The sequence below is a fragment of the Eucalyptus grandis genome, chromosome 11, assembly GCF_016545825.1.
Source record: "Eucalyptus grandis isolate ANBG69807.140 chromosome 11, ASM1654582v1, whole genome shotgun sequence".
Classification (NCBI taxonomy): domain Eukaryota; kingdom Viridiplantae; phylum Streptophyta; class Magnoliopsida; order Myrtales; family Myrtaceae; genus Eucalyptus; species Eucalyptus grandis.
The window spans coordinates 20,474,062-20,498,067 of record NC_052622.1 but is presented as its reverse complement, the minus strand read 5'-3'; the positions used below and the strand labels follow the sequence as shown (position 1 = coordinate 20,498,067).

Sequence of the window (24,006 nt, the reverse complement as noted above, 5' to 3'; positions counted from 1 at the left end):
AATCAGTTTATAAGTGTGAGGGAAAGTCTCATCCTTTGAGTTAGTTTTTGGAATAAGAGAGGTTTAAGACCACCCAACACGAGTATTAGAGCCTAGGTTTGCTAACAATTCCAGACCCAACAATCACATATGAGAGTTATGAGTCATTACGGCTAGGCAATTGTTAAGCTAGAAGGGGCTAGTGGTTGGTTTATAAGTGTGAGGGAATGCGTCGCCCACTTAACTAGCTTTTGGGGTCAAAGAGGCCCAAAATCACTCAACACGTTGTGACATCCTGATTTTCAATCATATCCCAATTTTATGAAATGGGCTTTTCATTGACATGCCTATGGTCTTTTTTTTCTGAGCTAATCACTTATGAGATAACTAATCTATCAAGTGAAGTCATTAAGAGATATAAATATGACCGACTTAAGAATTCAATCAGAAATCGACTGCTTAACCGTGCTAATCGACAAGAGTCAATACGGCACCTTTATAATCGATTAAAAATAGGAAATAGGTCAATTTGACAGAAGCACATAATTAAATTGTGGGTGATTCCACCTGATTGTAAAATTGTGTCGAACGACACTTAACCAATTTTTCTGTCGATTCTATACCCGGTGCCCATAATTAAAACCTTGAATTTTTTACGACAACCGAGTCGCCGATGAGTCGAAGATGCAAAATGATAATAAAAAATAATCAACCACGGGTCAAACGCGCTAAAAATTCCTAAAAACTATCCGGTAGGTTGGGTCATGCTAAAATCACATTCGATCAAAATTAACCATGAAATTGAACCCAGTTTCATAAATCAAAAGTTCTAGTGTATCGCGATTTATTTTTGGGATATCCTTTGAAGAATTTTCGGCAAGCCCGGATTTTTGGCGGAAAAATCAAAATTGGCAAATTAATTTTGTGGAAATTCATATGGCCATTTTTCGGTAGACTTTTGGCCTTCAAGTTGGATCAAATGGTGAGGGAAATTGTGGAAATTAGTATGAGCTTCCTCTTCAGCAAATTTGGCCATTAAATGGAGGTTATTTGGTGTGAAATTGAAGATGGAAATCCACCAAATCTGTAAGGCAAGGGATTTGTTTGGTCTTCAATTTGTGAAGTTGTGTGAGGAAATTGGCCATTAGGGGACTATTGGCAAGGTTGGCTAAAGATAAGAGTGAAAAACATTCAAGTGCAAGAAATATTTTGGTTTGACTTCCTTGGCTTGTGTCCCCTCATCCCCCTTCTCTTCCCTCTCTCTTCCTTCCCTCCATTTGGTCAACCAGTCCTTGTAGAACTATCTTCAACTTCATCTTCTTGCTTCCTCCCTAAGCTTTCATTATCCTCCATTGTTGAAGCTACAAGCCCAGCCAGTCCAGTCGAACCAACCGTAAGCCATCGCCAGCCCACCCTTGCGCCGTCCAAGCAGCCTGCGCCCTTACCATTCGCCCACGAGCCTAGCTCCGTCCGCCTCACGCTCATGCCAACACCAACGCCGGCTCGCCATCGTTGTAAGCCGTCTACTCACTAGAGCTACTCCAACCACTAGCCCGTCGACACTTGACTGTCTCCACCGTCCCCCACGCTATGACTAGCTGCTGAGCCCCTCGACCAACCTTCAGTTCAGCCCCACAGAATCGAAGCCCAGCAATAAGCTGTGAGCTTGTAAGGTCTTTTTTAGCCCTTTCATGGCTTCTTTTGGTGTCATAGTCACGCTGCCGTCACTGTGAATCGATTTTCGCGCTAAATCGGTGAGTTAATATCCTAAGCTCTAATTATGGGTTAATTGCACTTAAGGGAGGTTAGATTAGGCTAAGTGAGATTAGTGTAATTTAGTTAACTTATTTAGTTAATTAGATTAATTAGTTAGGCCAATTAGGTGGTTAGTTAGTTAGTTTAGTTAGATTAAATGTGGTTAGCCTAGGTGGATTAATTTAATTATTTCAATTAGGTGGTTAGATTAGCTTACGTAGATTAATTAGTGGTTTAATTTAAATATTTTGCAATTTATTTAACTAAATGCAATTTATTTAATTATTTATTAATTAGTGAAAATTTTACCGGGTTAGTCGGTTGTCAAAATTTTTTGCTAATCATCGTGGTAGTATTGGTTTGTGCAATTGATTGCTAATTTTTGCAATTAGATGCTTGGTGATGATTTTTGAATTATTATTTGAAAAATATGGATTTTAGTATTTAATTAGAAAAATACCGAGTGTCGGTTTTTGACAAAAAAAAAAAAATATTTTAAGTATTATATCAAATTGTGGAATTTTTAAATGGGGGAGTATCACTTTTTGTGGATCGAGTTGATTCTATGGTCACGCACAATTATTTTACCGGGTGTTTTTAATATGAAAAAAATAGGCAAGGTACATTATTTGAAATTGAGGCATTTGAGTGCAAAGCACGATATCCTTGGCTGAGATTGGATGTGCATGTGATCGCTATTGGAAACCGTCACGATGCGTTTACACCGGACAATACTCCTTCAGGAATGCCCCATGTCAACGGATGCCAATCGCAATGGAGGCTAGGCTGATGCTCCTTCGAGAATGCCATCTAGATGTAGACGTTGTCATGCTCAACGAAGCAAGACGATGCTCGGTTATGCCAAATGACCGCCGACTGTTGAGTTGGCCGTGGTCGTGAGGTCGTAATTAATTGAAACGCTTGAATGAGTGAGATAACCGCGCCTGATTATGGAACAAAATTGTGTGGTACGGAATGAAACGTGTCATAATGATTTGGCCTTATAATCGGAACCCATGTAATTTATTGGTATATGTTATGAAGTGTTCTAGTTAATGATGTATACTTGCTACGTTTATATATGATATATGAGATGCGCTAATGTATAAGGAGGTGCTAAGGCAAGGTAAGTCCTCTATGTTGCATGTTAGGCTGCCCCTAAGTGAATTTCTTCCTAATCGGAGTTTAGGATGTAGACTCAATGAGACTTTATCTCACCTCGTCGTGGTTTAAATTTTTACATATCCTTAAATGGATGTGAGCCACATCTGTTTTGGGTGGCCACGAGAGGTGGAAACCGGCGTACCATACTCCATATCCACGGGAACTCCGATTGGACTCGTAAGCTCGTCGTGACTACTATTTGGGTCGATGAGGGCTTACCTTAGTTGGTACCTCACCGATTCAAAGTGTGGTTCTTTCACGGCCCAACAATGTTCGGGAGGGCCCCTTGGATGGCTTTGACAGACCTGCCGTCGATGATGAGTATGTAGAGGAATTCGACCCTGTCGTGGATGCTGATATTATAGCTTATTTTGAGGTGAACCAGAGACTCGAGGTTAAGGAGCCCACAGTAGAGATAGCTAACCCGTTAAACATCGACATCCTTGACAATGTCGTGGTAGACCCGGATCCCAAGTAGATAGGGTCCAAGGCAGGGTTAGCTTAGTAGCTTTTTTTGGGTCTAGACCTTTTTGTATACAACTCTATAAGGCTAACCTGGTTGTTTATAAAATATGTTTGGTGTTAATTGGTTGTCCTGCTTTTCTATCCCATATTTGGTTGTTGTCTGGAAATTGTTTAATTCGCTTTTGCATGTGCATAAATCGATTGGGTCAGTGATGCGTCCTAGGAACATCGCATTTTAGTCGACCACCGAAGGATGTGCGCGTGCTTGAGGTTTGAGGCGTGACAGCAACCCCCTTCTTTGTATGCATATTGTTGGTGTCCTACTTCTTTGTATGCACGCCGTCCATGTCCAAGGTTAGAGATAGTAAAGTTTTCCATGGAAACAATACGATCCCATGACTCATATATATATTGGGGTTAATATAAGACACGTTTGCTAAGCAATGGTTGCATTCATTCCATCCCATGCCTTATTGGCTAGTACAAAAACCCTTCATCTCTTTTTTTGCCTACTTATAAAGCATAAGTACTGCACTGTTTGTCTAGCACTTATATGCTAATGGACTTCAGAGCGTAATATATTTGACCAAAAATCAGATATACCTTGAGCGTACCAAAGAAGTCGATGCCAGGTGCCTTTTATATGAGATGATCCAAGGCATCTTGATGAAGCTTATTCCATTAGCTAAGTTCTAGTGTTCTATGGATGTGGTCAACGTTTGCAACAAATGGGGTGCTCGGGAGAGATCATGATCGATAGGCTCGAATTTGGTCTTTGAGTTGAGGTGGAGGTTTGTCATTTGTGGCTCGAAACAAACCCAATTTAGTTTAGAATTAAATCAAGATAGAAGTTCAAGTACATCTGGAGTATGGGAAGTAGGTTTGGGAAAGTGCAAAGATATAAGTTGGAATCAGAGGTTGGTTGGACGTTGGACTTGTGCTGAAATTTGGGTGCCACTAGATTCGGACATCCAACTCTTGGTTAAACTTCTGACTTGCTACCCGAGAAAGTTCAGGAAAAATTATCAAAAAAGTTATAAACTTATTGCAATTGTGCCAATTCAATTATAATTTTTTTTATTATTTAATTCATAAACCTTTTACAATTGTTCCCGATGACATGGTAGTCAACCGGCGCTAATGAGCTTTTTTCAATAATATTTTATTTTTTCCAAATATTTTACTAATTTTTTTATCTTTTTTTTCCTTTTCCTCTTTTTTCCCTCTTCTCTCTCTTCCTCCCTCCTCCCTCCTTTGGCTCTGACGACCAACTACGCTGGTCGGTCGCCAGACTGAGGCAATCCAACGGGGGCAAGCTCGTGCCCAACGACGGCGGGGCGAGCCCCGCTAGATCCGGGCGAGGGCTCATCTTGCGCAGCAAGCCCTCCTAGATCTGACGAGGGGGGCTCACCGTCGCGTCTGGCGAGGGCTTGCCTCACCCGGCAACCGCAAGGCAAGCCCTCACCAGATCTGGCAAGGGCTCGCCCCACCATTGCTAGGCACGAGCTCGCCCCCGGGATTGTTTCAATCCAACGATTGGCTAGCCTGGCCGATCGCCGGAGCCAAAGGAGGGAGGAGGGAGGATGAGGGAGAAGGGAAAAAAAATTAATAAAATATTTCAAAAAATAAAATATTATTAAACAAAAACTTGCCGGCGCCAGCTAGCTGCCATGTCAGCGTCGGCCAACCAATTTTAGCTAGATGGACTAATTAGAAACAATTGTAAAAGGTTTAGGACTTAATTAGTCAAAAAAATAAGTTTATGACTAAATTCACACAATTGCAATAAATTTAGAACGTTTTTGATAATTTTCCAAGAAAGTTCAAGATATTTCGGATGTGCAGACCACTGAATGTCCACTACACACAAGACAAAGTTTTAGTTTGGGTTTTAACATATTTTGCAGATTATATCAACTCTAACTCGAGAGAGCTTTGAAGAGTCGTAAAGAAAAGTGTGAGTTTGTATTTAGTTTCTCTTTGACTTAATTTTCATAAGGTTATTCAGAGCCGAGTTCAGAAAACGGGATAAGTACACTAATGGTGCCAAAAGTTGTGTACGGCGCTCACTTTGGTGCCAAAAGTTTCTGTCGGATCACTTAAGTGCCAAATCGGAGGAAAACGCTCACTTTGGTGCCACCGGCGAAAGATTCCGGCCTCCGGCGAAAGATTCCGGCCAAAATGATTTTTTTTTTTAAAAAAAAATTGATAAGCCTTTAAATGACGTCGTTTCGATCCTCCTTAAGAAAACGACGTCGTTTTTGCCGTCCTACATGGATGGCTTCATGGAAACGACGCCGTTTAGCTCACATGGGGAAGAAATTAGGTTTCGGCGAGGTCGAAGCCGTGGCCGTCGTCGGGGTTGAAGCTGCGGCCGCCGAGTGGCCATCATCGAGGTCGGGTCGACGTCGGGGTCGAAGCTACGGCCGTCGAGTGGCCATCGTCGGGGTCGGGGTCGGGGTTTGAGCAGCGGCCATCGAGTGGCCATCGTCGCGGTCGGGGTCGAGGTCGAGGTCGGAGCTACGGCCGCCGAGTGGCCATCGTCGGGGTCGGGGTCGAGGTCGAGGTCGAGCCGCTGCCGTTGAGTGGCCATCGTCGCGGTTGGGGTCGAGGTCGGGGTCGAAGCCGTGGCCGCCAGCGCAAGGACCGTCGAGGACGGCGACGGCCGGAGATTAGGGTTTTGAATTGGGGGAGACACCAAACGGCGTCGTTTTGGTGTTTGGATGCTAACTCAGCTCTCCGACGAGCCACGTCGGCGTCAAAATTAATAAAAAAGGCCACGTCAGATTTCCGGCCAATTTTGTCGGAGTTGGCACCAAAGTGAGCGTTTTCAAATTTTTTGGCACTTAAGTGATCCGACGGAAACTTTTTGGCACCAAAGTGAGCGCCGTACACAACTTTTGGCACCATTAGTGTACTTATCCCTCAGAAAACATATGAGAGTGAGATGGAATCTCCATTTGTTGATCATAGTACAACATGCCGTCAATCTCACTTGCAAACCACATATAAATCTTATGTGTCTTGTTTAATTTCTACACATCACTATATGTTTATATCTATCCACCACTTTGTGGTTTTATAAATAATATATTCTTGACTGGGGAGAGGTGTAAGGGGAAGGAGGATTGAACCAATATGTGATGAGAATCCATGAAAATTTAGGACAACCTTCGTCGATATAGAAATGCGCAGAGAGAGAGAGAGACAGAGAGACAGAGAGAGAGAGATCTGAACCTTTATTTTTCATGTTGCCTTATTTAAACCTTAAAGAGACGAGAAGGTATCATTTATTTAAAGTGAAGACAGGACTTTGCTGCCTTCTTTTGGCAAGCTTCACTTCATGCAAACTTATTTCCTGCGTGGGCGTAACACATCGCAAGTTCAAGCTCAACCGATGAAGATTATCCCCGTTGTAAACTGTGCTACTCCTTGCACAAAGCTCAAAAGGGTGAGGGTCGTGCCAACAGTCCCGGTCGGAGGAAAGAGACTGCAGCTGGCGGCGTTCAATAGATTGATTGTCCCCACACATGTCGAGGGGTCGAAAACAACGCCGTCCAATAGCTTGAATGCGGCGCTCACGAATCCGGTTGTGTCGGTGACGGCCTGGCCGAGGGTGGTCGTTCCACCATTGCATGTGAAGACCACCGTCGCTCCGCTGAGTGGGGAACTGGTCAAGGCCGGCAGTACCCCTGGGACAACGCAGCTCAGGCGGCCGACGATGTTGACCTGGGCAACATTGCCGAGGATGATTCCGTGAGTGCGTGGAGTGGTGGCAATGAGGAACAAGAGCGCAATTAGGCCGATGTTACGGTAAGAAGCCATGGCAATATGTGGTTTTGCTTCTGCTTTTGCTTCTGTTTGGTTTGTGGGTACCAAAAGCTTTGGGGGAAGTCCCTTTATATAGATTTCATGTTGGGGCATTTTGAGGCAACTTGCGGGGGCACTTCTTCTTTTCCAATTCTTTATTAGAAAAAAAAATAATTAGCTTAGATAATGGGGCAACATCACCCAAACTTTTCTGGTTTTGACTTTTATTCTTACCTACATCTTCTTAGATCAAATGGAATGCAGAGCAATAAAAGTTGGGTCTGATCTACACTAATTAATCGCTTTTCTATTATGAGTAGCCTCTTTTTTTTCTTTTTCTTTTTTCTATGGGTCGTTAAATCCCAAGTTCATGATAATTAGGTAAAAAGTGTGCCAAAATCTGAATAAAAGGCTCCAAGTGTGTGTGTATATATTGCCTTCAATGACTTGAGGAGTGAGCTGGGTACATTACTATTATTTAGGCAAAAAGCTTTTAGAGCAGCTCTATTTACTATAAAGATACTCTGAAATAAATATATGTCATAGTAATAAGCCTTTTTTTAATGAGTGAAAATAGAGGGGAGGGCTATTAGAATTGACAAACCCTTCGGAAGTCACAATTAGAGTCCCTTAGAATGGTACGTTTATGCTGGAACTACTTAGCGCTGCCCAAAAAACTAAAGTCCGACTTTGGCGAGATCTGTAAAGCCAAATGATCTTAATTTTCCATATGATCCATGTTGTTATGTACCATAATCCAAGTCTAGATTACATATGCCAACCCAACCTCAGTTTCATGATTTAGTAATTAACCGGGGCATTAAAGTGGTGAAATGGTATATTGACTGGTTGTATTAGTGGATTATCTATGACCTTTTGATCCATATTTACATGGTATGCCATGTTACACAAGTTAAAGGGATTCCCCACAATCATGATTGAGCTAGAAAAAAAAAATTACGCATATAAATGTCAAGTTTTTAATGGCTCTTCGTTATTCATTAGCAATTTATGCATGCATTTGATGCCTTTACCTCTAGCAAAATGAGATTGAAAAAATCAAAATGCTATGATCTTTTCTCTTTGTAGTTAATAAACTTTAAGGGTGATTATAATGGAGTTGGAGATTTGGGTGTATTTCAACAATTATTGTACTTTGTCTTGTCATATGAGAGTGCAAATTCCCATTTAATATTAAGGAATAAGTGTATTGAAAGTCATAAAATTTGTTACGAAAGTACAATTAAATCCTTGAACTTCCAGAAATAGCAATCAAGTCATAAAACCAATGATGTCTCTCCCTTGGTTAAGATTGTCCCACATCGGTTGTGAAATGAGCTAGTGGTCGATTTATAATTATAAGGGAAAGTCTCACCCTTTGAATTAGTTTTTGGAATGATAAAGGCTTAAGACCACCCAACACGAGTATTAGAGCCTAAGTTCGCTAACAAGTTTAGACCCAACAATTACATAGGAGAGTTATGAGTGCTCTAACCCAAGCCCAATGTGTGAGGGGGCAATTGTTGAGGTTATTCAACATCTGTTGTAGAAGGAACTAGTGGTTGGTGAAGGCTTTATAAGAATTGGGCTTAAGGCCCGTCCGCCCAAGTTGGGCCGAGAAAGCCCGGCCCACGGGAATAAGGCCCGTGGAAGGAGAGAGGTATAAAAGGGAGGAGAAAAAAGAAAAAAAGAAAAAAAGGTACCGTTTTGTTTTAAAAGGAAAAAGACGTACGTACACTTCCTCCTCTCCTCCTCTATGTCGTTTTCTCCAAAAAGCAAACAGTGAGGCGCCAAGGCGATTTTGCTTCACTGGATCGAACAGGACCGGATTTTCTTCCTCGAACGGCGTCGGTGTTTAATATGTGGCTAAAAGGTACGCTCGAATCCGTGGTGTGCTTTAGGATCGGTGATGCGTGTTGTTTTTCCCAGGCTCATCTTCCGCATTGATTTAGGGGTTCGATTTAGTGTCGAACCCAGTTTTTCGGGGATCCGTTATTCCCACATTGGTATCAGAGCCCTAGTTCACGTTTTCCCGATCTATTTTGATGTTTTTGATTGATTTTTCACAAAAGCAATTCGGCCGTACGGATCGGGCGAGAAATCCCGACCCCTGAGCGTTCTTCAGCCATTTTTCTGAGTTTTCATAAGTCGAAATCGCTTATTGAACACATGGGGAGAAAGGCGACGTCGAGACGAGTCTGGGGGTACGTCGTGCGCCGCCGGGCGACGCCGCACGCACCCACACGCCCGGCCAGAAGCCACTGCGCGTGGGGCGCAACGCGCTCGGAAGCGCTGGCTCGCCAACGCGTGCGGCACACGCCGGTCGGCGAAGCCGCGCACGCGCCGGTCCGCGAGCCGCACGCGCCCGGTCCGCGTGCCGCGCGTGCTAACGTCAGCATGACGTCACCCAACGGTCAATAACCGCTATGTGACGTCATCGATGACGTCAGCACGGCGACGATTCGCCGAGCGGTCACCGGCCGGCGACCCGACCGACGACCCGACCCGCGCGAGACCCGGCACGCGCGCGGCACGTGCCGGATGACGTCTGCGTGACGTCAGCCTGCGCACGCGCGCGGCACGTGCCGTCGGTTCGCCCGAGTCGGCCCCGCCGGGCCGACCGGTCCGACGACCGACGACCGTTGACCGTTGACCGACGACCGTTGACCGTTGATCGGAAAAGAAAAAAAGAATGTGTTTCTTTTTCAATTAAGTCCATGTGGATTATAATGTGATCCCTTATTTGTTCTGCATTTGTTGCAGGAACAATGCCTCCCCTGAGATTGCGCACACCTATTCACGTAGTTACCGATGAACAAAAGGATAGGCTGTCTAAGTTGATAGCTGACTTGACTAATCATCGATGGGAGAGAGGTGACTTAATTGATCATGTCCTTGAAGTCAACGGGAAAATTCAACAGGTCATATGGAATGGTCGTCCTATGTCACAGTCAGAGATGGTGCAATTTTTCATAAAAACTCTTCCACCTGAATGGCAAGATGTGTTGAATCGCATATGGGATGTCAACGGAGCTGCTTCCTATAAGAAAATTGTGATGGATTTTGTAAATGAATATTATTGTATTGTTTCAAGGGAAAAGATCAAAAAATTGAACAAAAGAGGATCTTTTCCAGTTCATATGCTGACTTTGTGTTAGTTGTATTGGCTGATATATGTTAAGCGTGATTTGTGGACATATTATGTAATGCTGACTACCTAATTGTGTTAATTGAAAGCATTATTGTTTTATTGGATATCTATTATATATTGCTTTCCGTTATTGCTGGTTGATGTGGGTAATTAGCTGTGGGTAGTTTTAGAAGTTTTTGTAGCTTCATAGAATTGATTTTGCATAAGACAATTATATTGATGATAGTTTTAAGTTAGGATTTTGGAGGATGATTGGAAACATAGTGACCTTTTGATTCTGAAGCCTTACTTGAAATTATTCATTAATATGATGGGTCTATGTAAATAGGGATGCATAAATGATAGGCATTAATAATTCGTGCATATTTTTCTCGATTTGTTCAAATCAATGGCTTCACCACAAAGAGCATAGTTGCCGAGCTGAACAAAGGTGAAAAGCTCAATGGTGACAACTATGAAATTTGGCAAATGAAAATCAATATGTCTTTGGAAGAGCAAGAAGCACTTGAGGCTATTAACCCGACCATGGTAGAACCTGAAGAGGGAACCACCTTTGCACAAAGCACAAAAGAGACAAAGAAGCTTTTTCTGCGTGGAAAAGAAAGAACTCTCTAGCTCGCATCACGTTGCGAGCAGCATGGAAAATGACGTTATGCGAGAGTTTCGGCGTTTTGACAATGCCAAGGAAATGTGGGAGGCATTGGCAGCTAGATTTGGTCATACTTCGGTGACTAGGCGAGGCAGCTCACTATCGGGTTTGACTCTTATAAGAAGCCTCATGGTCGACCATGAAGCAACATCTTAGAAAGATGTCAAACATGATAAGCGAGCTGAAAGATGCTGGCCATGTCCTCACAGATGAGCAAAGAGGTGCAAGCGGTGATTTGTTCCTTGCCTCGAGTTGGGAGCACATGAAGGTGCACTGACTCACAATGAAAATATCAAAACCTTTGAGGATGCAATGCGTCATCTTGAGCTGGAAGAGGACCGCTTTGTTGGTGGCTAAGCCGGATCTTGAACTCTATCATGCTAGTTCTAGCTCAAATGGAGCTTCGAGCTCCAAGCGCAAGCGCCCTAACCTGGTTTGATAAGGGAAAAGGCAAGGAAGAAGCAGGTCCTTCAGGGGAAGAAACCCAAGTTTAACCAACATGAAAGAGGAAGCGTCCCCGCATGAAAAAGCTTGCAATGGTGAAATGCTACAACTGTGACAAGAAGGGTCACTATGCTCGCGACTGTCGTGAGCCAAAGAAGGTATGCACCCCTTGTACTTTTCAAAACTTTACTTTTGTGTCGAGTTATGTGTTCTTAACTAAGTCTAATCCTTTGTGGACTGTGGATTCAGGAGCGACGGACCATGTAGCGAAGGATAGAAGATCCTTCGTGGAATTCCGACGAGTACCAACCGGAACTAAGTGGATCTATGTGGGAAACAACTCCGAGCTGAAGTGAAAGGAATTGGCACATGTCAAGCGAATATGCGTGGTGGACGCACTTTGTTCCTTCATGATGTCTTTGTATGCTCCGGAGATTTGTCGAAATTTAGTATCCGTATTAGTGTTGGTGAAATTAGGTTTTAATATGAACTTCTATAGTAGAAGTGTGAATTTGTTTTTAAATACAAATTACTATGGTTGTGGTTATTTTCTAGATGGTTTTATTGTATTAAATATTGATTATGTTAATGCTAATGTTTGTTATTCCCTTCTCACGTCTCCTAATACATATGATAATGATGTGAATGTGTGGCATGCTAGACTTAAGTCATATTGGCCAACAAAGCATATGAATAGACTAGCCAAAGAGGGCTTGTTGGGCAATATTGAAAAAGTCGCTTTGTCCACATGTAAGCATTGCCTAGAAGGGAAAACGACAAGGAAACCATTTGGAAAGGGAAAAATAGCTGAATTTCCTCTGCATTTAATCCATTATGATGTCTATGGTCCAATGAATGTGAAAGGAAGGCATGGAGCTGTTTATTCCATCACTTTTATTGATGATTATACTCGATTCGGATATGTCTATTTGATTTCTCATAAATCTGAAGCAATAAGTTGTTTTAAAAGGTTTATGAACTTGGTAGAGAATCAATTAGACAAGAAAATAAAAGCATTGAGATCCGATCGAGGTCGAGAATATTTATCTAATGAGTTCAGAAAATTTTGTGATGAAAAAGGAATAGAAAGACAGTTGTCTATTCCATATACTCCTCAACAAAATGGTGTTGCGGAGAGAAGAAACAGAACCCTACTGGAAATGGTTAGGTCCATGATGGCGCATGCTAACTTACCTATTACCTTTTGGAGTGATGCGTTGTTAACTGCTGCCTATATACTTAACCGTGTGCCAAATTAGTTACTTCCACTCCATATAAGTTATGGACAGGTAGAAAACCGGACTTAAGTTCTCTTAAGCCATGGGGTTGTGCTGCCTATACACATGAGTCCTCTCACAAATTTGGGAAATTGGGTCCCAGAGGAAAGAAGAGTATTTTCATAAGGTACTCTAAACACTCGAAAGGATATGTGTTCATAGGTGAGCAAAAAAGTGGAAGTATAACTGAGTTTGAATCACGAGATGTCACATTCTTAGAAGATGAATTTCCTAAGAAGGGTGAAATAAGTGAAGATTGTTCCCTATTTGAGACCTTGGATCAGGATAATGATATTAGTGGAGTTCGTCCAAGTGGAAGTAATATGAGAAGTGATGAATTGAATTCAACTAATTCTCAATTGTAACCACATGATGAGACGACATCATCATTACCTAATCCAAGTGGGAGCATGATGGGAGATGATGTGCTAAGTGTACAATCTCCCATACGGCGAACAAGTCGCCAAAGTATTCCCCGTCGACGTTTTGACATTGAAGGGGAAACTTTTATGGTTGCTCCACAAGATGAGGATGAGCCAAGAAATATAAATGAGGCTCTTAATTGCCTAGTAAGGAAAAATGGATTAATGCAATGGAAGAGGAAATGGAGTCAATGAAATCAAACCAAGTCTGGAACTGGTTGATCGCAAAAGGACGCAGAGCTATTGGGAACAAATGGGTTCTCAAAATAAAGCGAAAGGCTGATGGCTCGATAGAAAGGCATAAGGCTCGCCTTGTGGCGAAAGGGTATAATCAACAGGAAGGAATTGATTATGAAGATACTTTTTCTCCTGTAGTGAGATTTACCTCGATTCGCATTATTCTAGCAATAGTGGCTAGTCTGGATCTTGAGTTACATCAAATGGATGTAAAGACTGCTTTCCTCAATGGAGAATTAGAGGAAGAAATATATATGGAACAACCTGCTGGTTTCATAGTGAAAGGCCAAGAAGAAAAAGTATGTCGACTTTTGAGGTCGATATATGGTCTTAAGCAGTCATCAAGACAATGGTATATACGTTTTCATAATACCATAATGACATATGATTTTACGATGATAGATGAGGATCATTGTGTATATATCAAAAGATCCAAAGATCAATTTGTGATCATATCATTATATGTTGATGATATACTAATTGCCGGAAGTAATATGGAGTTTGTTCATACTGTCAAGAGTTGGTTATCTTCCAACTTTGAGATGAAGGATATGGGTGAGGTTGCATACATTCTTGGAGTTAAGATTTCAAGAGATCGTTCAAAGAGATCGTTGTCTCTTTCGCAAGAAACTTATATAAACAAAGTTCTTGAACGATTTCGTATGCAGGATTGTAAACCCATAGACACTTATATTGCAAAAGGTGAAGGATTAAGCCATAAACTGTGTCCAAGGACTTCACAAGAGAAGGAATAAATGAAACATGTTCCTTATGCAAGTGCTGTTGGGAGCTTGATGTACGCTATGATGTGTACAAGACCCGACATATGTTTTGCAATTGGAATGGTGAGTAGATACCAATCCAATCCGGTCCAAAGACATTGGAAGGCCGTTAAGAGAATACTAAGGTATCTCGAAGAGAACCGCTGCTGATTACAAGTTGAATTACCAAGGAAAGGATCTGCGACTTGAAGGCTATTCGGATGCTTTGATTGGGGAGAGATTTAGATGAAAGGAAATCTACCTCGGGATTTGCTTTCTTACCGAGCAATGGTGCCATATCATGGAGTAGTAAGAAGCAAACGTGCATAGCCTTATCCACGATGGAAGCTGAGTTCGTGGCGTTATCAGCAAAGAAGCAATACAAGAAGGAGTTTGGCTTAAGAGATTTTTGGATCACCTAGGTATTATTGAGAAAGCTGCAAATCCATTATTGGTTAACTGTGATAGCCAAGCAGCTATAGCGTACACCAAAGATCCAAAATATCATGGCAAGACCAAACATATAGATACCAAGTATAATTTTGTCAAGGATATGGTTGCACGAAAAGATGTGAACTTACGGTACATATCTACGCATAGAATGGTAGCAAATCCTATGACAAAGCCTATACCTAGAGATGTGTTTTGTGGTCATGTAAAATCTCTAGGATTGCGTAGAGTCGATGTACTAGATTGTAATTTCCCTAAGTTGTTCACATTTATGAACTAGTGTTGTTTCATATTAATGCCTATGAATCTTTGTTTGATCTTTATGCATCTTAATACTCAGTGTATTATTATAAGTTGAGGAAGTATGTCGGACAGATAAAAGATTAGCCCACTCACACGGGTAATCGCCTCTATTTACTGTGTGATGAATAGAGATGAGACTATTTTTAAGCTTATTATCTAGGTGATAATCGAGAGCTCAAGCTTAAAATACGTATGTCGTCTTAACTGAGTGTTAAGATGAGGACATAATACTTACTATGTCCGAAAGTAAAATACCCCACATATTTTACTTTATCTGTCTAAGATGCCAGATGTGAATTCTGATGAATTTTGTAAAAGAGTAGATACATGAACTCAAGTTAGACATTGGGTATGTCTGAACTATCATTTGTACGATATTGAAAGGTGTAGACATATGCTCCATGGGAAATGAGTTAATACCGTAATACGTATTTCATACTACGTATGCATGAGCCGACCAATAAGAGTGACAAAAAATTTGATCTCAACTTTTATGACGTGTGAGACTCTTAAGGAAAAGAGTTCCTCAATTTTAGTGCCCTCATGACTTTTACTTATTCTCAAGGTTTCTATTTAGTGTTTGCTATCTTAGGATGTTGCCAATGGTCATGAGTTGATTCGATCTAATGGGACATTTCTAGAAAAGCAAGCTGAACTGAAATTGAGAGTTTGAAGGAAAGAGGAAGATCGATTTTGGAGAATCACATTGTAGTTTTTGTATTCACTGGTCGACCAATTATAATTGTCTTTGTGATAACTGTAATTGTGAATACAATATATATATCATGTTTGAAAGAGATCAAGAGAGATATAAAATGTGATCAATCGATCTAGGGTACTGCATACTAAGTCTACTCGGAGTGTGACGCCCATTAAGAGCTGCTATATATTCCTAACAGATGTATAGCAACGAGCTCTCAAAGTATGTTGGTCGCATGGATTATTCACCGGTATGAATGTTAAAAAAAGAGGTAAAGAGAATCATGTTCGGCCCACCATGTGCGAGTGGGAGATGAAGGCTTTATAAGAATTGGGCTTAAGGCCCGTCCGCCCAAGTTGGGCCGAGAAAGCCCGGCCCACGGGAATAAGGCCCGTGGAAGGAGAGAGGTATAAAAGGGAAAAAAAGAAGGAAAAAGGCACCGTTTTGTTTTAAAAGGAAAAAGACGTACGTACGCTTCCTCCTCTCCTCCTCTCTGTCGTTTTCTCCAAAAAGCAAACAGTGAGGCGCCAATGCGATTTTGCTTCACCGGATCGAACATGACCAGATTTTCTTCCTCAAACGGCGTCGGTGTTTAATCTATGGCTAAAAGGTACGCTCGAATCCGTGGTGTGCTTTAGGATCGGTGATGCGTGTTGTTTTTCCCGGGCTCATCTTCCGCATTGATTTAGGGGTTCGATTTAGTGTTGAATCTGGTTTTTCGGGGATCAGTCATTCCCACAGTTGGTTTATAAGTGTAAGGGAATGTGTCACCCACTTAATTAGCTTTTGGGGCAAGAGAGGCCCAAGGTTAGAGATAGTAAAGTTTTCCATGGAAATGATACGATCCCATGACTCATATTGCTAAGCAATGGTTGCATTCATTCCATCCCATGTCTTATTGGCTAATACAAAAACCCTTCATCTCTTTTTTCAGCTACTTACAGAGCATAAGTACCGCACTGTTTGCCTCGCGCTTACATGCTAATGGACTTCAGAGCGTAACATATTTGACCAAAAATTAGATATATACCATGAGCGAACCAAAGAAGTCGGTGTCAGGTGCCTTTTATACGAGATAGTCCAGGGCATGTTGATGAAGCTTATTCCATTAGCTAAGTTCCAATATTCTATTGATGTGGTCAACGTCTGCAACAAATGGGGTGCTCGGGGGGCTCGGGATAGATCAAGATTGATAAGCTTGAATTTGATCTTTGAGTTGAGGTGGAGATTTGTCCGTGGCTCGAAACAAACCCAATTTAGTTTGGAATTAAATTGAGATTGAAGTTCAAGTACATCCGGAGTATGGGAAATAGGTTCGGGAAAGTGCAAAGATATAAGTTGGAATCAGAGGTCCAGCCAAGGTTGGTTGGATGTTGGATTTGTGTGAAATTTGGGTGCCGCTAGATTCGGACATCCAACTCTTGGTTAAACTTCAGACTTGTTACCCGAGAAAGTTCAAGATATTTCGAATGTGCAGACCCCTGAATGTTCACTACGCACAAGACAGAGTTTTAGTTTGGGTTTTAACATATTTTGCTCATTATGTCAACTCTAACTCGAGAGAGCTTTGAAGGGTCGTAAAAAGAAGTGTGAGAGTTTGTATTTAGTTTCTCTTTGAGTTAATTTTCATAAGGCTATTCAGAGCCGAGTTCAGAAAACATTTGAGAGTGAGATGGAATTTCCATTTGTTGATCATAGTACAACATGCAGTTGATCTCACTTGCAAATCACATATAAATCTTATGTGTTTTGTTTAATTTCTACACATCACTAGATATGTTTATATCTATCCACAGTTTCGTAGTTTTATAGATAATATATTCTTGATTGGGGAGAGGTGTAAGGGGAAGGAGGATTGAACTAATATGTTATGAGAATCTATGAAAAATTTAGGATAACCTTCGTCAATATAAAAATGCGGGGAGAGAGAGAGAGAGAGAGAGAGATCTGAACCTTTATTGAAGGAAGATTGAACTAATATGTTCTGAGAATCCATGAAAAATTTAGGACAACCTTCGTCAATATAGGAATGCGCAGAGAGAGAGATCTGAACCTTTATTTTTCATGTTGCCTTATTTAAACTTCAAAGAGATGAAGCTTGGAGAGAGGGCGAGATGTATGCGTGGAATTAACACATCGGATCTTTAGCAGCAACGATGAATTCAAAGTTAATGGATCACGGAATGAAGATTGATAATTTTAATGAAAAAGAAATTCGGCCAAGATTTAGGTACAGAATGAAGATTACTGTTAAAGTTGGTATTTTTTTTTATTAAAACGGAAAATATAATCACAAAGCATTTCGTGAGTTCAGTTTACATTTGACAAACCCTTTAACCAATTTGATAGCTGAAATTCCAGTCTTTATTTTGTGATGACCTTATGTATTTTAAGCAAAGAGAGATCACTTTCTCTTCTCATGCAAATTCCGATAAATAATTTGGTAAAGTCTGGTAAGCCTCGTGCATAAAAGTAGCAAAAAGACAGCAATAACTCATACCATGTTATGATAACATAGATCCTAGATTGTGAGTGATCGATGATCCTGTGTTCATGTCGTGATGTAGCCGTTACATAAGCCACTTGCAGATAGCACAAACCATAACCACAGCAAACTCGACATCTCGAAAGCGGAAAAAGTGGAAGTCGTGAAATTAATATCCCGGGGAAAAGAAGATACCAGCAGAGGATCAACTGAACAGATAAACGCTGTGGATCCAAGGAAATGGACTTTCCCCCAAACCCCAAAACCTAATTGTGATATACAAAAAAGGGCAACGAAAATGAGAGTAGGCAAAAACTGATCCCTATACACTTAGCACTCTTTGATACAATGATCCCCCCCAACCCGTCAATTTCACAACTTTCAACACCATGGAAATGGCCAAATCTATACAAAGAAACAATAACAAAATACAACCGACATCCACCAGAGGCGCGTCACTAGTGCAGAAACCGGGTGAGGATCCAACAGGATGCTGCAGCTGCTTGAGCATGTTCTCCATCAAAATCAAAAACGATTGAGCTCAGAAACAGGTTCAAATAGCCGTTGAGTCCTCAGAGCATGACTCACCTGTACCATGCAATAGCCATTGAAGATGTCCAGACGAAAAGGGAATGCTCTCAATTAAGAATCTGACCGCACGATGGGACACCATCAACCAGTAACTGTGACAGCATCCTGTCCCAAGAGAGGCTCCAATCCAGAAAATCCATCGAATTTATATAATTGATTTCGGTCTCAGATACATCTACCAAAATTCCAATCAGTCAAGATGTGACAATGACCAATGGTAAGTTCTAATTTTATTTTCGTTCTGCCACCAGCCACTTTGAAACATCTCAACCAGACGTGTCAATTTCCTTCCCGTGATCCTCCTCACGAATGTTTCTTTTCAACCTTCTGAGCCATATATCATAATCCATGGGATAGGGTGTCCCACAGAGACTGTCAACATAATCCGCAAAAGCTTTTAGTACAGTGGAAACATCCCCAAGCTTCTGCTGAATCAACCTCCTTGACCAAGAGGTCTCTCTCCATTGAAGAGCCCCCTCCACCGAATCAAGATCGGGCAAAACCCCACCACAGGAGAAGTAAAGCATGTAAACCAAACTCTCTGCATCTGAGGCAGAACACAGCTTTCCTTCCTGTAGTGCATAAGTCGATGAAAAGTGAAGATTCATCGCTGGACGATCCCTATCTTCGAGAATAGCATGTCCCCAGCCAATAAGGACAAAATAAGGATACCTCGTACCAGATCTAACATAGATTACATTCTCCGGCCGAATGTCTCCATGACGAATGCCAACAAAAGATGCAGCTGAGAGTGCAGATAAGCAATCATGACAACAGCGGATTGCTTCATCCAAGCCGAATCGGCCTTCAGTTACCATGTGAGCAACTGTTTCGCCAACTGGGCTGGTGACAAGAATTGGAGTACCACACCAAGGGTGGTCACAGTTTCCACCAGGGCTCGGTCTCCGACATTGACCAGGGTGAATGATTCTCCCTGACGCACTGATCTGAGGCAGGTATTTGCTAGATAGACCTTTCTGTTTCATCACAGTGAGTACTTTAGTCTGCCTCTGGACTTGATACCACAAATTCATGTCTTCCCAAGCTGGTTCCAACTGAGAAGGATGAGAGCCAACATAAAGAAATAGAGATTTTCCAGGATCTTCAACAGGGGATGCAACATAATATGGAAGCTCGCCATCATTCAAGACTTCATTTATCTGATAGCCTTTTTGCCAGTTTGAATCCTCCATCCATAGCACAGATCCTACTTCCAGCCTCATCATTTCTTCAGGTTCTATTTTTGCAGATTCCTCCTGGACTTCAACAATTTCAGGGGAAACACTGCGCCGCTGAAATCGAAATAGACCATTCCCATTTGGCCTCGCATCTCCTAACTGCCTCTCCATTCTTCTTGTTTGTAGGCGAGCACCATGATCAGCAGCTAAATCTTCAATTGAGTGCCTAGGCATCCCAGCAAATTGCAGTATACAGTGGAAGGTAGCAAAAAGTACCTGTAAAGCACCAATGTCTCCCCAATTAGCATTTCCGAGTTTGTTCCAGATTCGATCAACTGGAGAGACTGAAACGCAACAGTGCTCTTTAATCCACTCAGCGGCACATTCATAAACGTTATTTACATCAAACTCCAGTTTATTTACATCTCCATCAACCTTTACAACCCGACCATACTGAGAGTCAACAAGGAGGATAAAAGCCGAATTAAAACCCTGAGTTAAAGTTAATCTGCTTACGCTCCTTGATAATAGCATACGAACAGCATAAAAAAGAGCTTCACCTAAAACAGATAGCGAAGGCTGTCGATCACTATCTGCAGCAAGATCTCCAATATCAGGCCTCAGAAGAGCCAATTCAAGAATGTGATCCCATTTTCCATGTGGATGTCTTGGGTTCTTAAGCATCAAACCAGTTGCGCAAAGACTCCCAATCTTTCCATTAGCAATTGCTTTCTCAGCCTGGCAAAATTTGAGGTTTGGCTCGTACAGACAAGCGACAGCAAATGGCAATGGCTCATCCTGACTCCAGAATGCCTCCCACAAGCCTTTCACACTTGCATGTAGAAAATCTTCGATTGCAAGATAAGCAGTAGCTTCCCCAGCATCTGAGGCCGATGCATAAACAGCACTTGGCATTCGAATTAGCTGCTCAAATGAAACCCCTTCTAATGCATAGTCAAACTTTTGTAATTCCACCAACTCAAATGGAACATCAAAAGCAGGTTCTTTAGCTGCTCCATCCTCTGATATTGATATAAACCAATCCTCAAGATTTTCAGTTAAATGCTCATGGTTCGTGAATTTGCGAAGGAATTCTTTGCGATTCCTGGACCTGCTACCAGATGATACACTGGATCTTTTTGTCTCAGACCCCACTGATTCCCGGTCTGGGGATCCACCTGGAGATCAAGTTTGCCGTTCTTCATCAGTGAAATTAGCTCTACCACGTATGCATCGATATAAGAGAATAATAACTAAAGGAAGGGGGTTGCACATAGTTGACTTAAAGAAGGGGGGGTGGTTTCAAATATGTATCAATGATGTCCTACAAATGAAGGTCCCATGGGCAAGATAGACACAGTATATCTCTTGCAATTATAGGTAGTTCCCAAGACTTTTGAGTCGTCACTTCCATCCTATCGTGGAGAACTTTACCTCAACAAAGTCCGCCGTAGCAAGGTGCAAAAAAGATGTCAGAGGTCAAATTCCTATATAATCAAGTTCATCGATCAACAGAGTTTTAAAGCTACACAACTAATAAAGGCATGAATTTGCTTAAAACAGCCTTCAATAATCGGGGTCAACGCAACTTCTCCAAAATTCTTCAATCTTAACTAGATTAGTGGCATGAATCATTTTGAAAGGGTAAGCATGGCTGTGGCTATCATGTAACCATAGAGTTTGCATCCTCAACAGATTGATGAATGCAACTTCACAAATCATCCTCAGAGACTTCATCCATCACTCAGCCAGATTAAAATGCATTCATCTACAGAACTTGAGAATCATTAAAAAACAGTATGGATTGCAAAAACCCATCTATAGGACTTGAGAATGTAAATAAGATAATCATCATCATCCTCATCATCATCATAGAACTATATACTTGACACTGATTGATTTGGACTGCATTTATTTATATGAAAGTGATATTGCATCAATGTACCAAAGAAAACTGGTCAGGAAAAGATTTATTTATAAACCTATTCCTTTATCAGGGGTCACTTCTAAAGCATATGGATAACTTAATTCAAGTGTATATGCTTAACAGAAACAAATCGATCTACCTTAGGCACTTCACTATCAAGTCATGTCCACCTAACAATGAAAATGCTAAAATTCAAACTAACTAAGAGAGCCAAGGGAAATGATTAGCTAGACCACTCAGCAATTAGTATACCCCACATTGAGAAGGGGAAAGAACTAGCTACTAGGTGATCTTGGACCCAAAGAAGAAGGGAACTAAAACCAAAACAAGAACATTTCTGATTTTCATAATCATAGAAATGCTCCAGACATCTCCCAAAAAACAAAGAGAATATCTCCACGCCAAAATGAGTCATGGAAAAACAACACCCGAAATGTATTGCATTAGATTATATCGGACTAGATGCCATCTAACTTAAGCAAACCCTTCCCACAAACCCATGTAAGTTGTTGTATGTTCAACACACCAACAATTCAGTAGGATCATTTGGCGTATGCATCTAAGACAAGGGATGACGAAAACGTCGTCGATCAGATTGTGTCATCGCAGAAGCACAGAGAGAGAGAGAGAGAGGAAAAACTAATGCTTTCAGTTTCACTCCACTCGCTTAAAAAAGCAACCGAGCGACAACGTGCAGCTCGAATTAAAAAGAAGCCGCGGACGTGCTCAGATCCCGGCGGACGCGTATCCAAGAACCACCACACGTCTCGCATCGAGATAAAAAAAACCCCCCCAACAACGTCAAAGCAAGCAACTTTGCCAGAGAAAATCGCGCCGAGCGAGCGGCCATTCGATTCCGATTCGCCGACTCCCAGCTAGCGGCCTCCCCTCCAAGGCCGAATCAATCAGCAAGAGCCCAACCCACCCCAAAAAAAAAAAAAAAAAAACCGAACCCGCGACGGGCACTTCGAGCCGGATAGAGAAGGAGTCAACGGGATTTCCGGGACGGGGAAGAGCCGGAGTGGAATCGAGTCGAAGGAGAGAGAGAATCTAGGGTTTTGTGAGGGGGGATTACGGCAGCGGCAGCGGCAGCGCCGGCAGCGGCGGCGGCGGGGGAGGCGGAGAACCGAAGGAGAGCGTTACCTTCCATTGCGGAGCCAGAGAGAGCAAAGCGAGAAGGGGGCTTTCGGACAGCTTCCTCCTTTCCTCCCTTCTTCGACCTCGACCTCGACCTCGTCCTCGTCCTCGTCCTCCACCTCGGATCGTCCTCCTCACGCAGGACTAAACATTCGCCATCTCCATCTCTCCTCTCTGTCTCGATTTTGTCGGGTGGGGGATATGCAGGTCGTCTCTTCACTCGCGTTTTTCTTCGATTTTTATTATTATTTCCTTCGACAAATTACGCACGCATGAGAGAGAGAGAAAAAAGAGAGAGAGAGAGAGAGGAGGGGAGGAGTCAAGGGTTGACTGTTATGGGGAGTGGGATCTCGTCACGGTCGGTCACCACACATCCTTCTTCAAATTATCTTTTTTCAAAATCAATATGTATTTCTCTATCATGGTGACCCCAGCTACTCCCGTACTTTTTTTTTTTTTATTTTCCCATTTCCGATTTATTTTTTTATTTATTTTTCTCTAGCCCACCGACTCGACTTGAAAATTCGTGCTCGCGTATCATACTTTCTGATCCCATGCATCGACTTGAAAATTCGTGCTCGCACACAACAAATCCAAAAGAGCATACGGGAGGTTACTAACCCAATTTCTAGGAAGACAACCCAATCATGCATCATTTAATCACCATGAAATGTGCCGGTTTATGTTGACATGTGTAATTGAACATATGTCATGTCATGTAATATTCGAATTTTTTCTTCATAATATGTAAAGAATCGTGTCTAATGTCGCCGGCCCTCTCACCTTATATTCCGATTAGTTGCGTCTTTCCCCAGGTTTTAATATGATTAACGCCTTCATTTAATTTGATTTATTTGTCTTTTATTACTAACAATCTTTTTGTGGCTATCACTAAAAACCTCTTATGGTTACGTCCTTTGGCAATTAAGAGTGGCAAATTCTTTGACATGAAAGAAAACGCACCTATCCAAAACAACACGAATTCATAAAGATAAATCAACCGACATAACATAAATCGTCTATCATTATAGGATTACAAAATCGATGCCACTCCGGAGTCTCGTTAAACAAAATTTTTTGCCTTTGATAATATCGTATCATCTCTTCAATATAATTAATAG

At 41.8% G+C, this 24,006-nt stretch overlaps 1 protein-coding gene across 1 annotated transcript; it reads right to left on the bottom strand.

Moving 5' to 3' along the window:
- Window positions 1-18,189: 18,189 nt before the first annotated feature.
- On the bottom strand, window positions 18,190-23,169 carry LOC104425415. Its single transcript, XM_010038114.3, has 2 exons — window positions 22,892-23,169; window positions 18,190-20,999 (listed from the first exon to the last, which is right to left on the bottom strand). Exons 1-2 carry the CDS (start codon window positions 22,896-22,898, stop codon window positions 18,910-18,912), a joined length of 2,097 nt encoding a protein of 698 aa, XP_010036416.1. The 5' UTR covers window positions 22,899-23,169; the 3' UTR covers window positions 18,190-18,909.
- Between the last annotated feature and the right edge of the window lie 837 nt (window positions 23,170-24,006).